Here is a 15,951-nt window from a genome sequence, read left to right as displayed (position 1 = left end):
TCTTTGAAAAAAAAAAAAAGACCTTGTCTCAAATAAAACAAACTAGGCTTACACACACACACACACACACACACACAGGGTTGGGGGATGAGCAGGGACTCCTGGGATATAGTATTTGCTTACTAAATATATTAATATATATGGTGTGGTGTTCCCAGATAGCTGTTGGAACACTCATAGTAAAGACCCTCTCTGCATCAAAGCTCTCGAGAACTCTTAAGATAGTATTGGCACTTCTATAACAACAAACAACAAAACCGTTATGCGTGCTCCTGAACCGTGGCGGCCCCACAGTCATTTTTCCCAAGGTCCAACGGAGTCGCCAGGGATAGCTCGGATCGCACACAAGTGAGCACTGCACGCCATTGCCTACCTAAGGCAGGTGGCCGCAATGCGGCGAGTGCGCAGGCGTAGAGCCTGACCTCGCGAGGGGTGGGCGGTGCTGCCAGCTGCAGCCTCGCTCTGGCCACGCCCCCACCACGCCGAACGTGGGATCGCGGGATCGCCCAGGAAACGCATTCTACGGAAACCCGCGGCGCCAATGGGAAGAGAGCGAGTGCCACGAACTGACCAATGAGGAGCGAGCGGCCCGGGGTTTAAACCCAGACCCGGCAGACTCCTCCCGGCGTGCTGCGGAGGAACGGCTGTTAGTTGTTAGCTGTGGGTAGCCGGAGGTTAGGGTGTCTTCTCGGATCGGGGAACCTCTGCTTCTGGAGGAGCCATGGCGCTCAGGGTCACTAGGGTGAGTCGGGCCAGGCGCTGCCGTCGTCGCGGCGGGAGAAGATCGTGGGCCCCGGAGGGGGAGGGGGATCCCGGAGGGCTCAGGCGAGGCCGGGGAGCGGAGGACCCACCCTATGGAGGGTGAGAAAGACCTCTGCACCTATCTGGGCTGCAGAACTTGTGGGGAGTGGGTGCTGTGCTCTTGATGCTGAAGGCCCAGACTGAACCCTTCGCCTTCCCGGAGAGCTGTCGACGACGGAGGATTTCATGGCGCCCCTTCCGATGTAAATTCACCGTGTTTAGGATGGCTTAGGACTTAAGGGGAAGTTGGATAGTAGGTGAAAGATTTGGGTGGAAACTTGCTTGTTAGGGCCGGAGGCTAGATCCTACCACCCTTGCTTTCCTTAGTTGGGTCCCGCCGTAATAAAACCCGTGACTTTCTGGGGGCTGCCGTGGATCCTCTCTCAAGGGGTTCTTAACTTCTTTCAGAACACGAAAATTAACACAGAGAATAAGGCCAAGGTCAGTATGGCAGGCGCCAAGCGTGTGCCTGTGACAATGACTGCTGCTTCCAAGCCTGGGCTGAGACCNAGAACTGCTCTTGGAGACATTGGTAATAAAGTCAGCGAACAGGTACAGGCAAGAGTGCCTCTGAAAAAGGTAACTATCGCCCTGGCCCAATTAACCTGAAAAGTCCCATCTCCTAGCTGTCACCCTTGGAAAACCATTCTGTTCTCTCCCTTTCGTCCACAGGAAGCAAAAACGTTAGGTACTGGAAAAGGTACTGTTAAAGTCCTACCAAAACCTGTGGAGAAGGTGCCTGTGTGTGAACCAGAGGTGCAACTTGCTGAGCCTGAATCTGAACATGAACGTGTTAGAGAAGAGAAGCTTTCTCCTGAACCTATTTTGGTAAACTTAGCATTTTTAAAAGTTTATCTCTTCTCTCTGACTTCATTTCACTTTGATGCACATGACAGCATTTAACTATGTCATTTATTATTGAGTGGCTAGCAAAAACAGTTTCCGTGCATTAACGACTCTGGGGTGAGTATTAGCACCCTGTGTCAGATGGTGGCAGATAAATATGGTGGGGCTTTTGTTTTATGTAGACACCAGAGTCTCACTATGTACTCCTGGCTGGCCTGGGACACAGAGGTTTGCCTGCCCCTTGAGATCTGGGATCCAGAGGTGGGCATAAATCATTTTCTTTTCTGTGTCTCTGTAGCTCATGTTGTCCTTGAACTTGAGATTCCCCCCTCTCCAATGCTGGGATGATATATTCAGACCAAATGTTTTTAATTGCTCTTTTTTTAAAAAAAAAATACCTTTTCAGACAGAAATAAGATTAATTAATTAAATAGGATGCAGACAGAATCCCAGTATTCTGTCTGGCCCAGAGGCAGGTGGTCCAGTCCAGCCAGAGCTACATATAGTGAAACTCTGTTTTCCAAAAAAAAAAAAAAGATAATAATGGGTTAACATTTAAGCCTAAAAATGAAGTTTGCCTGAGTTTGTAGCCTGTTTGATTGGGTTCAGCATATTAGGAGGCCCTGGGTTCAGTCCTTGAGTACTAAAATATAAAAGAGAAATATACAACAACAAAAAAAAGCATACACATGAAACGCACCAGATTTCACTACTAGGTGTGATGGTTGATGCATGCTTGTAATCTTAGCACTTCTGCCAAGGCAGGAGGATTGCAAGTTCAAGGCTAGCCTGGGCTTTCTGTAATCAAGAACTTGGATACACCTGAATAAAGATGGCACTCTGTTGAATCAACCTCACGTGGTGCTGAGCTGATGGAAATGGCTTTATTATCTGTTTCCTTTGACTTGCTTTACCTGCTAGTATTTAGAGTACTTTTTGTGTGTCTGTGTCCAACCGTGTGTATATGTATGTGTATATGCGTGTTAGGCCTGAAGAGAGTTCTTTGGAGCTGGAGCTGGAGTTGTAGGCGTTTGTGAGCCACCCAGTGTGGTCGCTAGGATCTGAATACACAGTTATAGAGGTCGGAAGACAACTTTTGAGTAAGTTCTTCCAAAAGTTGTTAGGCTTGGCAACAGGCACCCTTACTGGGCTTGCCAGCCTAGTTTTTCCTATTTTAAACTGCTGTAATCTAAATGGGCTTCTTTTTTTGTGAGACCAGATCTTGCTGCCTTGGAGTTTGCAATGTAGACCAGGCTGGCGTCGTCTCACAGAGATCTGCCTCCCAGGTGCTGGGATTAAAGGCCTGTATTCCTGTGCTTGGCTCTGTTTGTTAGTTTTTGTTGTTTGTTATATTTATGTTTTTCATGAGTGGGGCGTGGGTTTGCACATGAGCGCAGGCCCAAGGAGGCTGGAAGAGGACAGCAGATATCCTGGAGCTGAGGTGGAGTCCTGGTTCCTGAAGAGAAACTGGATTCCAGCCCTTGGCAAAAGCAGCAAATGTTCTTTACAGCTAAAGCCATCACTCCAGCCCAGTGCTAATCATTTCCCAAAAAGAAATTGGGGGAAAGAATCTGAAATGCTTTTCCTTTATTAGTAAAATGAATTACATTTATTGAGAATGATGTGCTGAATTGGAGATACCAATACTGACTTTCCTTCCCCTAATGGAGCCTGTTTCACAGAGCCTCTCTTTTTCAAGGTTGATAATCCCTCTCCAAGCCCAATGGAAACATCTGGATGTGCGCCTGCAGAAGAATATCTGTGTCAGGCTTTCTCGGATGTAATCCTTGCAGTGAGTGACGTAGACGCAGATGATGGAGCTGACCCAAACCTCTGTAGTGAATATGTGAAAGATATCTATGCTTATCTCAGACAGCTGGAGGTCAGTATTGTCATTACAGTCTGCCTTTACTAACTGCAGCTAGCTTTATTAAAGGCCCTTACTCTTGCTGTTTCAGATCTTCCTGGATCAATATTTCTGTAAAGTGGGGTGCTCCACTATATGTACTTGGTTTATTTTTTTTTTTTTATACTTTGTTTATTTTGTGTGTGTGTTTTTCACATATAAACATGGACCAGTTAGCCTGGAGCTCACAGAGATCCTTCTGCCTCTTGGGTGCTGGGATTAAAGTGGTGTGACACCAACTCAGCTATCAAAGGTCGTTCTCTTCCTCCCCCCCCCCACCCCCCCAAGACACAGGGTTTCTCTGTGTAGCCCTGGCTATCCTGGAATTCACTTTGTAGACCAGGCTGGCCTTGAACTCAGAAATCTGCCTGCCTCTGCCTCCCAAGTGCTGGGATTAAAGGCGTGCGCCACCACCGCCCGCCTTAAAGATTTTCTTATCAATAGCGCACTTGACATTTTTTGACAACAAATAGCACTCGAAACACTATTATTAGTTTTGAAACACTAAAAATAAAGTCATTAACCCCATGAAGTGGAATTGCCACTGTGAATATAAAATTTCTATATTGGGAGATTACCTTCCTAAAATAGACATGTCACAATGTGAAAGTCCTATCTTTGTGGGTCTAAGGCGGGGGTGGGGGGGGGTAGATGGCTAAGGGACGGTGACTGTCACACACCAGGCATTCTGTGTCAGTGTGCATGTACTTGTCTGAGAACAATGGAAGTTGCTTTTGCCAACTTGGAAAGCTTCTATTAATGGGACTTGCCCTTTTATCTTTTGAAACAAGGTATTCTATAGCTAATGTAGATTTATCAGGTTTAAACCCTCCCTGTCCCCCTAGTCTTAGGGACAGAAGACAGGACATGGTGCATGCTGAGCAAGCACTTTGCCACTGAACTATATCCTAGCTTTGTATTCTCAGGTTGTCATTGATTTTTTGCTGTTGGGTTTTTTTGATTGTTTTTTTCAGTCTCTTTTGTAATAGTGTTTTCAAGCATTGTTGTGTGGGTGGGCACATGTGGGAGTCAAAGGACAGCTTTGAAGAGTTGGTTCCCGTGCGGAATGGCAGCAGCACACGCCTTTAATCTCAGCACTGAGGAGGCAAAGGGAGGCAGACCTCTGAGGTAGAGGCCAGCCTGGTCTACAGAGTGAGTTCCAGGACAGCCAGGGCTACACAGAGAAACCCTGTCTTGAAAAGCAAAACCAAGAGTAGGTTCCCCTTCTGCCTTTCTTTATGTTGGTCCTGGGGTCCATGAAGCCGTGTTGTGATACCCGTTCTTTAACATCCTGTACAATACTTCTAAAGATTTGTGTTCTAACACTGCAGAACTTGGTTTGGTGTTGTACTGTTGGTGTTTTGAGTTTATAACGTAGAGCAGCTTTCCAGCAGATCTAAAAGTTATTTTTTCCGCATCGCAAAACTCTTTAATTATGAGTGAAAAGATCTGAGGTGATGATGATGGGTACAGGACGTGAGCTGCAGTAGTTCTGGCTAACTGAATGGTCACTCTGTCAACAGTGTGGAGAGCCTGCTATGACTTTGCGAACCTTGCTTTCTTGGTGAACTTCTGCCCTCACTATTTGAGGTTCCTTAACTGGTCTTTATGGACACAGATGGTGGATGGTGTGATGCTGACATTTTCTTTTGCAGGAAGAGCAGTCAGTTAGACCAAAATACCTACAGGGTCGTGAAGTCACTGGAAACATGAGAGCCATCCTCATTGACTGGCTAATACAGGTTCAGATGAAATTTAGGCTGCTTCAGGAGACCATGTACATGACTGTGTCCATTATTGATCGGTTCATGCAGGTATGTGTCATTCAGTAATTGAGAGTTCTGCTGAGCTATTAGACCTAGCCTGAAACTGAATCCTTTCTTGGGAGATAAGGTGTTATCAGTTGGGATGTTTTAGTGCATACTGTTGATTGAACTTGCCATTGCAGAACAGTTGTGTGCCCAAGAAGATGCTGCAGCTGGTTGGTGTAACTGCCATGTTTATTGCGAGCAAATATGAAGAGATGTACCCTCCAGAAATAGGTGACTTCGCCTTTGTGACTAACAACACTTACACTAAACACCAGATCAGACAGATGGAGATGAAGATTCTCAGGGTTCTGAACTTCAGTCTGGGTCGCCCTCTGCCTCTGCACTTCCTCCGGAGAGCATCTAAAATTGGAGAGGTACAGATTTCTTGAGAAATGTTTGTTTTGCCACACGAGAAAAGGCAGCTATTAGCTTAAAATGTCAAATACATTAGACACTTTAAAAATAAGGTTGCCCACCTAACTACTACATGCTATGTGGTTACTCTTAAGACCTTCTGGGGACAGTTGTCTTTGAGAGTTTGTAGTCCCGGGCAGGGCTTTGAGTTCGTGCTAACAGCTTAGAGTGGTGTGTGGGTCTGTTCCAGGTTGACGTTGAGCAGCACACTTTGGCTAAATACCTCATGGAGCTCTCTATGCTGGACTACGACATGGTGCATTTTGCTCCTTCTCAAATTGCAGCTGGGGCTTTCTGCTTAGCACTGAAAATTCTTGACAACGGTGAATGGGTAAGCTGTCACACCAAACTCCCAAGCATGGAAACAACCACTTAGTGCTGACATCACTCTCCTGGAACCACTAAGCGGAAGGCACGTGAACATAAATGCTGTGCTGCCATCTTAGAGTGGCTCTGCTTCTGTGGCTAACTTGAGTCTTCAGGATAACACCCTTTGGAGAAAGGAAGCCACACCAAGTGATCTAAGAAACCTGCCCATCCTTGGAGGTGCCAGGAGCTCTCCTGACCTTGGGATAGAGAAGCCACAGTCACAATATTGTGCTTAGATTAGAGCTCAGTATACATGGGCAAAGAGATGTCTTAAGTTTCAGGTGTGATCACACTGTCCACCCGCCAGACTCTTAATAGCATCTAGAAAGTTTATAAAAGGGCTGGTGAGATGGCTCAGTGGGTCAGAGCACTGACTGCTCTTCTGAAGGTCCCGAGTTCAAATCCCAGCAACCACATGGTGGCTCACAGCCATCCTTAATGAGATCTGACACTGGTGTATCCAAAGACAGCTACAGTGTACTTACATATAATAAATCTTTAAAAAAAAAAAGAAAGAAAGAAAGTTTATAAAAGCCGCTGGTGTTTTAAGCATGTTTTTGTTCTCTTAGACACCAACTCTTCAGCACTACCTATCCTACACTGAAGAATCCCTGCTTCCTGTTATGCAGCACCTGGCTAAGAATGTAGTCATGGTGAACTGTGGCCTTACAAAGCACCTGGTGAGTCCATTGGAATTTGAAGGCTGATTTAAGGCCTATAGTCCCACTGTGCAAAGCAGGGAGAAACAAGTTTAGAGCCAGCCAGGACTCTATAGAAAGATTGTTTGATTTCATTTTTTACGTTAAAATATAATTACATTGTTTCTACCTCTTCCCTCCCCCCCCAAAAAAAAAACCCACACCCCATTGGCATGGGTTGTCTTTGTCTTCCTTGATTGTAGTGCTTTTCTCTTACAGACTATCAAGAACAAGTATGCAACATCTAAGCATGCTAAGATCAGCACGTTGGCACAGCTGAACTGTACACTAGTTCAGAATTTGTCTAAGGCCGTGACAAAGGCATAACTCCAATGGACTGCTACATTTGCAGATGCAGTTGGCACCATGTGCCGCCTGTACATAGGACACCTACCATGTTTACTTGCTCTTCAATAAAGGTTGTGACTTCTTTTACATAGCTTAACTCATTTGAATCTTGTGCTTCTGAGTTTAGGCTAATGGAGTTTGTCGCAGAATTTTATTTTTAGGAGTATATTAAAAACTGCATCTAGTTTTAATAGTGGATCCAACTAATGTATATATCTGTAGCCTATATGTCTGTATACATCCTTCAGTGTGTGTCCTTATATTATCATGTCTTCTGCCTCGCTCTAGTTTAAACTCTTAATCTACCAGCTAGTCCTTTGTTCCAGTTTCCAGTGGTTGCCACCTTCAACCACAGTCTCTTGGGTTGTCAAGATCTGAAACCAAGTATCTTTGTTATGTAATTATTTATTTGTTCTTAATTGGAAAATAGGATGTTCAAAATTAAAGGTGTGTTTTAAAAAGAATTTGCCCCCAAGTCTCAATATCAACAGATAAGGGTGTACTCTTGTGTATCCTGTATAGATATAATCATGCACATACTGCCAAGGAAATATTTTTATATGGGTTTATCATCAGCATTCCTTTCAATGCCTATATTGCATTTCCTGGTGTGAACAAACTATATGTAATAGAGTCAGTCATTCCCTCAGGGGTATTCAAGTGCATTCTCTCAGTGCCCTCCACGGTGTTCTTAAATGATGTTTAATGTCTTGCTTGGCTTCATGCGTAGTGGCTCTCCCGGGGGTGTGCTTTCAGTTCTGACAGCCAGATGGGTATGGCCGCCACCATACCAAGATGCCACTCCTGTCTTGTAATGTCAACTGGAAAAGAATCCTGTCTCATTTGATGTTTTAATTTATACATCTGATATCAAGTTGAATAAAATTTTATTGATGGAAAGCTTTCAAAATTGTCATTTGCCCTTTTGACTGTTTATGTTGTCTTTGCTATGTGGAGACTTTATGTTGCTAATAAACATAGTTCTAGATTTTCAACCAAGGTCAGCCAACTCAGAAGTGTGTGTGCCTTGTAATCTTAAGTGTACATATCTGTACATACCTTATGCTGGGGTTTTTCACTTGTGAAAAATCAACTACTTTTTTGATTTTTTTTGAAATTATAATTTCCCATGGTGTTATTCCCCTGTAATAACAGGATTTCTCTCTCTCTCTCTCTCTCTCTCTCTCTCTCTCTCTCTCTCTCTCTCTTTTAATAAAAGAAGGATGTCATTTCCCTGGAACTGGAGTTAGTTATAAACTGACATTTGCCTACCGGGAATTGAACCCAGGTTGTCTGGAAGAGCAGCCAATGCTCTTAACCTCTAAGCCAATTCTCCAGCCTGTGATAGGAATTTCTAAGAGTTTTTGTGGCTACACGCGGCTTACCAAGTATTGGCCACATGAACTTAGATTGTGTTTAGTTGCCAGTGCAGGTTTTACCTGTATATTGCACTAGCTTGGAGCAGACCTGCATGTGTCTTGTTGCTTAGAAACTTCTTGTTGGGCCTTCACTGTATAATCCTGAGGTTCTTTACCTTATGCTGGGGTTTTTCACTTGTGAAAAATCAACTACTTTTTTGATTTTTTTGAAATGTGTAATTTCCCATCTAGCCCACCCTCGCCTCGAATTCTCAAGGTCATGGCCTCTGACTTTTATTTTGGTGTATATGTTCATAAGCATGTACATATAACTGCTCAGTAGTGTTCCTTGTATGTATATAATGTCAGCACTGCCCACTGTAGTTGTCCTGACTTTGCCCTTCTGTGTTAGCATCACCCTTGCTGAAGGCTTGTTTAGGCTTGTTTAGTGTTGAGACTTTATGGGCGTAGCTTCCCTGACATTGAAGAGACAGGATTTCAAGCAGTCTTTCTGGTCCCCTGGCTCCTAGTATCTCTGCTTCCTTTCCAGCATTCTTCAGTGCAGGTGGTGGTGATACATGAGCTGGACTGGGGCAGGCAGGATAGGATTGCTTGCTCTGCATTTGTGGTTTTTCTGTGGACATGAGGATGAACATTCCGAATGTGGTGCTGGTGTGAGCTGGATCTCAGTCCTCCCCTCCTAACGCTGGGGTGCTTCACTCCTCATTCCTCTGTTTTCTTTCTGTGGTGTGTGTGTGGGGGGGGGGGACTCTAATTCAGGCCTCACATGTGGTTTAGTAACAAGTATATACTTAACAGCTCATGTAGAGACTTTAAATCTCTTACTTTTGGCATAAGATGTTTTAATTCTATTGCCACCCACTCCTCCATTCTCCACCCCCTCCAAACTCTTTCTAGATCCATCCCCTTCCAACCCAACATTGTGCCGTGGGGTCTGAGTTTTTAACTTTAAAAGGCAGCTGTAGGGGGCTGGTGGGGATGATTCAGCGGGTAAGAGTGCTAAATGCTCTTCAGAAGGTCCTGAGTTTGAATCCCAGCAACCACATGGTGGATCACAACCACCTGTAAATGAGATCTGACGCCTTCTGGTTCAATGTCCTTATTTATAATAAATCTTTGGGCCGGAGCAAGCAGGGACTGAGTGAGCAGGGATCCTAAATTCAATTCCCAACAATCAGAAGAAGGCTCACAACTCTCTGTACAGCAACAGTGTACTCATATATGTAAATAAATGAATCTTAAAAGACAAATGGCAGCTGTAGTACTTTGATAACAGGACTGGGTTAACAATAAGCATGGTATGATCGACTTGGAAAATAGCTATGAAGGACCACAGCCCTTCCCTTCGAAGAGCTTCTGTTTTGTTCTGCAAGGACTTGTCCCTCAAGTGACCATGAAAGGCTCACTAATAAGCCTTTGCATGTACAGCATTTTCACCTCTCAACATCAAGGCTCAGTTGTAACCTTTCGAGTCAGGAAGCAGACACTTGGGAGCACCCAGTTCTCAATGGGATTTCCAATTCCAACTCTCAGACATGTTCTCTGTCTCATACCTACTGTGTATCCTAGCCTGGTCTCGAACTCATCACATTTTTGCCCAACCTCCTGTTCTAGAATTACACATACCCTTCCCTGTTTCTGATAGAGTTTTCACTGATAGCCGGATGGAGTACCAGTGCATGGAATTGGAAGGGCGGGTTCGTGGCATGGTAAAGTCTGGAGAACATGTGCCAGCAGTGCCTCCTGGTTGAGGCATTCATTTCTCCACTAAGCTAGAGGTATGGACCTCAGGAGCTGTAACAGGGACCCTAGATCTGTTCTCAGAACAGTAAGAACGCCTTTCAATATAATACTGCAAGGTTCTCAGTACTTGAAAGGTAGAGGATTGTTCAAGATCGGCTTTGGCTGCATGAGACAATAAATAAATAACTGAGAGTAGAGGCTAGAGAGATGATTCGGTGGTTAAGAACACTTGCTCGGGCTGGTGAGATGGCTCAGTGGGTAAGAGCACCTGACTGCTCTTCCAAAGGTCCAGAGTTCAAATCCCAGCAACCACATGGTGGCTCATAACCATCCAAAACAAGATCTGACTCCCTCTTCTGGAGTGTCTGAAGACAGCTACAGTGTACTTACATATAATAAATAAATAAATCTTTAAAAAAAAAAAAAAAAAAAAAAAAAAAAAACTATAAAAAAAAAAAAAAAAAAAAAAAAAAAAGAACACTGGCTCTTTGGAGGATCCAGGTTCGATTCCTAGCCCCCACATCACGTGGCTTACAACTGCGTGTAACTCCAGTTCTGGAGGGAATCTGATGCCCTCTGGCCTTTGCAGCCACTTGCGCAAACAGGATTCACATATCCCACCCTGCAGGGCACACCCATCCTCCAAAGCCTGACCTAGAGTGTAATAATAGGGGCAATAACAGCGCCCAGGCAGGACGACTATTGATACCTGTCTAGGCAAGAACTTTTCCCCCTCTGGGCTACTCTAAAGATATAGCTTAAGTTATATCCTAAGTCTTCTCAAGGCACTAGGCATGCCAGGTAAGAGTTCTACCACTGAGCCACATCTCCATCTATCCCTACCCACAGCCTTCGATGGCCTGTGTTGGTGCAAGTCTTAGCTAGAGGAATAGAATCAGTTCTGGGAAAGGAACACAGCGCGGTAACCACGGCAACCCTCTGCAAGGGGAGAAGCAGAAGGTGAGACTCAGGGCGGAAGGGGCGGGACGAAGGGGGTATGAACTTCCGGGAGTCAATTTGGTGGCGGGAAGAAGAGCAGCTGGGTTATTTTCTGGGCGGATCAGACCTGCGGCCTCTGCGATGGAGGAGCAGCCGCGGGAGAGGCCTGTGGCCGGGGCTGAGGCCAGCGGAGAGGAGCGGGGTGTGTCGCAGGCCGCGGAGGAGCGCATCGAAGACCGCATCAGCCTGCTGCTCAGGTGCTCCCGGCGGGCATCTTCCCCCACTCGGGAGGCTCTGGGTTCAGATTCAGTCTCCCTGGCGGATGTAGGGCTCCGAGACTTGAGGCACCATCAGTTTAACCGCTTTAGGCCTGTCAGTGGGGAAGAGAGCCGCAAAGGATGCCCTCGGCGCAGAGAGGCTAATGGGCTGGGGTGGGACATTCTGCGGAAGGGCGTGGCGCAGTGCGGGTCCTTAGCCAGGCTTGCGACCGGTCCTCCCGTCCTGGCTTGCCACTGTGGTCCCGGCTGGCACCGCCAAGTTACAGGAGGGAGGGGGGCACAGTTCACCTTGAGGACTAAGACCCTCTGCTGGCCTCTGTTTATCGTCCTACAAGGACGATGATACTCTCCAGTCAGCAGTTTTTAGGGAAAATTTGGTGTCCAGGAACTTTAGTCTAAGGCCCGGACCAAGTTTGTCCTACTGCCTGTGGTGAACTCTTCAAGCTAAGAAAAACAGCATCTGGTGTATGCGTAGCAAGAGCCATACAGCTCAACTACAGCATAGTTTTTCCGTATTTAAATAGAGATAGGAGCCAAAAATTTTGTAATACATGAAATCCAAATGTTAGTGTTCATAAAGTCTATTGGGACACAGGTTTCTGCTACAGGGGCAGAGTTAAATAGTTAAAACAAGTTATATGACTGCCAAGTCCTAAATTATTTGCTGTGTGGGTCTTTGCAGAAAACAAACAAACATACAAAAAAACATTTAACAGGTTTTTTTTTTAAAAAGATTTATTTATTATATGTAAGTACACTGTAGCTGTCTTCAGACACTCCAGAAGAGGGCGTCAGATCTTGTTACGGATGGTTATGAGCCACCATGTGGTTGCTGGGATTTAAACTCCGGACCTTCGGAAGAGCAATCGGGTGCTCTTACCCACTGAGCCATCTCACCAGCCCTTAACAGGTTTTTTTGACCTTTAAAATGCATAACAAGCCGGGCGTGTTGGCGCACACCTTTAATCCCAGCACTCAGGAGGCAGAGGCAGGCAGATTTCTGAGTTCGAGGCCAGCCTGATCTACAAAGTGAGTTCCAGGACAGCCGGGGCTATATAGAGAAACCCTGTCTCGAAAAAAACAAAAAACAAAACAAAAAGATATATTTTTGAAACTGCATAGGGGACATAAGGGAGGTGCATGCCTTTAACCTCAGGAGGCAGGGGTAAAAAGATGTATCTATGAGTTTGAGGCTAGCCTGGTCTATAGAGTGAGTTCTAGACCAGCCAGGGCTATACAGAGAAATCCTATATCAAATAAAAACAAGTATTTCCATTATTCTTAGGTGTGTGTGTGTGTGTGTAGAGCTATCTATGTACGTGCAGGGGTGTGGCCCTTGGAGGCCAGAGGTGATACATTCCTACTGGAACTGGAATTAGAGGTGATTGTACTGGGAACCAAACTCAGGTCCTCTTACAAGAACAGTACCCACTTAATGGCTGACCCATGTTTCCAGCCCCTCCTGAAAATATTACAGTCTGTCCGTAAAGCTGGTGGAGTCTGGCTATCATCACTTCGGGCTCCCGACCTGTAGTTTTCAGTAACCACATTTTGGTCTGGCTGATGAATGTGTAAGAATTCCATTTTTCACTTTTTCTCCAAGGTGCTGTTTCCCCGCTGTCTTCCATTTTATGTCTTCCACTTGTCAACTATTTTAAATACAGCGAGGCTACATGAGCAGCCTTTGAAGCCGTTTCACTCATTGCGTGATGACTATAACCACCGTCCATAAATTCCTATCTGCCTTTTTTTCCATTTTCAGGCTGAGAGCTCAGACAAAGCAACAGCTCTTAGAATACAAGTCCATGATTGACGCACGTAAGTCACTTCATTTCCAAGCAGCTTCGTGGGTTTGCTGATGGATGCTATTTGTTTTAAAATTATATTTATCCGTATTTTCCCTGCTGTTTGTCTATACTCGTGAAGCCAAAGCATTTATTGGATCCCCTGGAACTGGAGTGAGAGAGGTTATGAGCTATCATCTGGGTGCTCTCTATAACCGCTGAGCCATCTCCAGCCCCTCCCCCCCCAATGAATGAATGAATGATATATATTTGGGGCTGCCTTACAGGTCAGAAGTTCAGTCCATTATCATCAAGGCAGGAGGCACGGCAGCATCTGGGCAGGCATGGTGCTGGAGGAGCTGAGAGTTCTACATCTTCATCTGAAGGCTGCTAGCAGAAGACTGACTTCCAGGCAGCTAGGATGAAGTTCTTATAGCCTATACCCACAGCGACACACCTACTCCAACAGGGCCACACCTTCTAATAGTGCCACTCCCTGGGCCGACCATATACAAACCATTACAATGGTATTCTTGGGAAAGAAAGTCAGTTTTACAAAGAAGTGGTTTTCTTAGGCATGGTGACTCATGCCTTTAATTCCAACATTTGAGAAGTAGAGAGAATCCAATCTCCATTAAGTTTTAAGTTTTAGGTCAACCTGATTTCTTTATTGAGTTTCAAGCTAGCCAGAACTACACAGTGAAACCCCATCAGTTGTTTGTGTGCATTTTGTGTAGCAAAAAAGGTAAGCAATATAATTAAGAAGTGTGATAGGGTGACAACAAGACTGTTCAGCCGTTCAGGTGAGTGTCTGCGAGCCTGATGCCCAGGGTTCAGGGCCTAGCACCCACTGACTCTAGAGGAGAGAACTAACCTGACAGGTTGTCCTGTGACTGCTACATGTACTTCCTGGTGTACACACATACACGCTAAAAACTTATTTAATAAAAGTGTTACTGACGTAAAAAAAAAAAAAACTTTTTACTTGTAGATGAAGAAAAAACTCCAGAACAGATCATGCAAGAAAAACAGATTGAAGTGTATGTTATATTTTAATCTTTTATTTGTGGCTTTTACTAAGATGTAGTCATGTGATCTGCATTCCAGGGCTGTCTTTCTTTTCCTTTATGATTCTAGATAAATAAGTCAGGCCTAAGTTGGGAGCTTGGTGACTTGCAGTGGGGTTTTGGCACTCCGGGTTGGTTGCTTCTCTGCTGTCTGGCTTGCCCTACATGGTCTAGATGCTTAGCAAAGAAACTCAGCTCAGCTCCCCAGCTGTGCAGACAGGCTTCTGGGTGGTGGGCTGTAGTTTCCTTCTGTTCAAATAAAGGTGTTCAACTTTCTCCCCAAGGAGAAGCTTGTACACAGTTCAGTAACCACTTTGACATTGCTGAAATTCATTCATGTTTCTTTAATAGTAAAATTGAAGACCTGGAGAATGAAATTGAAGATGTAAAATGTAATATTGAAGTGCAAAATCTTGCACTGAGCAGGTAATTCTTACTTTGCTACGAAAGATAAGAATTAGGGGATAGATGCAAACCTGAGCAATGAGGGAAGGTTGGGGGTGGAGGGTTTAAACTAAGCTGAACTAAATGATGATTAGAAGCCAAGCAGAGCGACAAAAGCCTGTGACCCCAGCACTCAGGAGACTGAAGCTGGAGGGCCATGAATTCAAAGCCAGCCTTAGCTACATGTCCCGGCCCATGGGACAGTCAAAACAGGGTCTGAGGAACCACCTGTGGAGAGAATGAGAGGCGAGAAACACAAGGACAGACAGCAAGTCTGATTGATCAAGCTGTCAAATTTTTATTTATTATTTCCAGGCAGGTTTTATGCCCACAGAAGCAGGGTATGGGGAGGAGGGGTGACACAGAATCGCTTTGTTTCTGGGAGAACGCACCTGTTCCCAAATGCAAGATATTCGCTAGGTAAAAAGTTCAGCAGTATGGGGCATTGGGCTGTGGGTTTCCCCCTCCCCCTCTTCCCCAAGGGCCCCCTTTTTGTTCCCAACACAGCAGGAGAAACAGAACAGAATGGGTTGCTAGATACCTGTCCACAAGATCTATAGCTATTTGTTCTTAACTGGGGGTAGTACTTCACCATAGAGGCCTCAACTTTTTCCCACAGAAATCTCAGCTAAGCTAGTACTTTTCCACTAAGGCCAAGACTATAAGTAAGCACTTATGGCTGACAAGGCAGTTAACATTCAAACAGGGTCGCTCCCACAGCTACACAGGGGTAACCTATTGTTAAATGGGGGAGGGAGAAGTAGGTGTAGTTGGTAGGGCATATCTTTAATCCCAGCACTCTGAATATAGAGGCAGGTAGATCTTTTAGTTCAAGGTCAGCCTGGTCTATATAGCAAGTTCCAGAACAGACATGTCTAAGTAGTGAGACCCTACCTCCAAAAAGAGGACAGTAAGGAAAGAAAAGGGAGGAACAAGAAAAGATGTTTAGAGCCGAGCGTGGTGGCTCATGCCTTTAATCCCAGCACTCGGGAGGCAGAGGCAGGCGGATTTCTGAGTTCGAGGCCAGCCTGGTCTACAGAGTGAGTTCCAGGACAGCCAGGGCTACACAGAGAAACCCTGTCTCGAAAAATCAAAAACAAAAAAAAAACAAAAAAAAGAAAAAG

The 15,951-nt window shown here is 45.2% G+C and overlaps 2 protein-coding genes across 2 annotated transcripts in view; both read left to right on the top strand.

The window, feature by feature from the left end:
- Window positions 1–624: 624 nt before the first annotated feature.
- Ccnb1 (cyclin B1) lies at window positions 625–8,098 on the top strand. The gene is made up of 9 exons (XM_021208301.1): window positions 625–742; window positions 1,210–1,380; window positions 1,474–1,629; window positions 3,347–3,529; window positions 5,209–5,367; window positions 5,502–5,738; window positions 5,969–6,109; window positions 6,717–6,827; window positions 7,065–8,098. Exons 1-9 carry the CDS (start codon window positions 722–724, stop codon window positions 7,170–7,172), a joined length of 1,287 nt encoding a protein of 428 aa, XP_021063960.1. The 5' UTR covers window positions 625–721; the 3' UTR covers window positions 7,173–8,098.
- A 3,211-nt stretch (window positions 8,099–11,309) lies between these two features.
- Window positions 11,310–15,951, top strand: part of Cenph (centromere protein H) — a 15,693-nt gene continuing 11,051 nt past the window's right edge. The window contains exons 1-4 of the mRNA XM_021208681.2: window positions 11,310–11,511; window positions 13,295–13,350; window positions 14,308–14,356; window positions 14,735–14,809. Of these exons, the coding sequence (XP_021064340.1) occupies window positions 11,396–11,511; window positions 13,295–13,350; window positions 14,308–14,356; window positions 14,735–14,809 (296 nt within the window). The 5' untranslated portion in view covers window positions 11,310–11,395. The remainder of the gene's footprint in view (window positions 11,512–13,294; window positions 13,351–14,307; window positions 14,357–14,734; window positions 14,810–15,951) is intronic.

This window comes from Mus pahari, chromosome 11, assembly GCF_900095145.1.
Source record: "Mus pahari chromosome 11, PAHARI_EIJ_v1.1, whole genome shotgun sequence".
NCBI classification, from domain to species: domain Eukaryota; kingdom Metazoa; phylum Chordata; class Mammalia; order Rodentia; family Muridae; genus Mus; species Mus pahari.
This window is presented reverse-complemented; position numbering and strand designations above follow the sequence as displayed.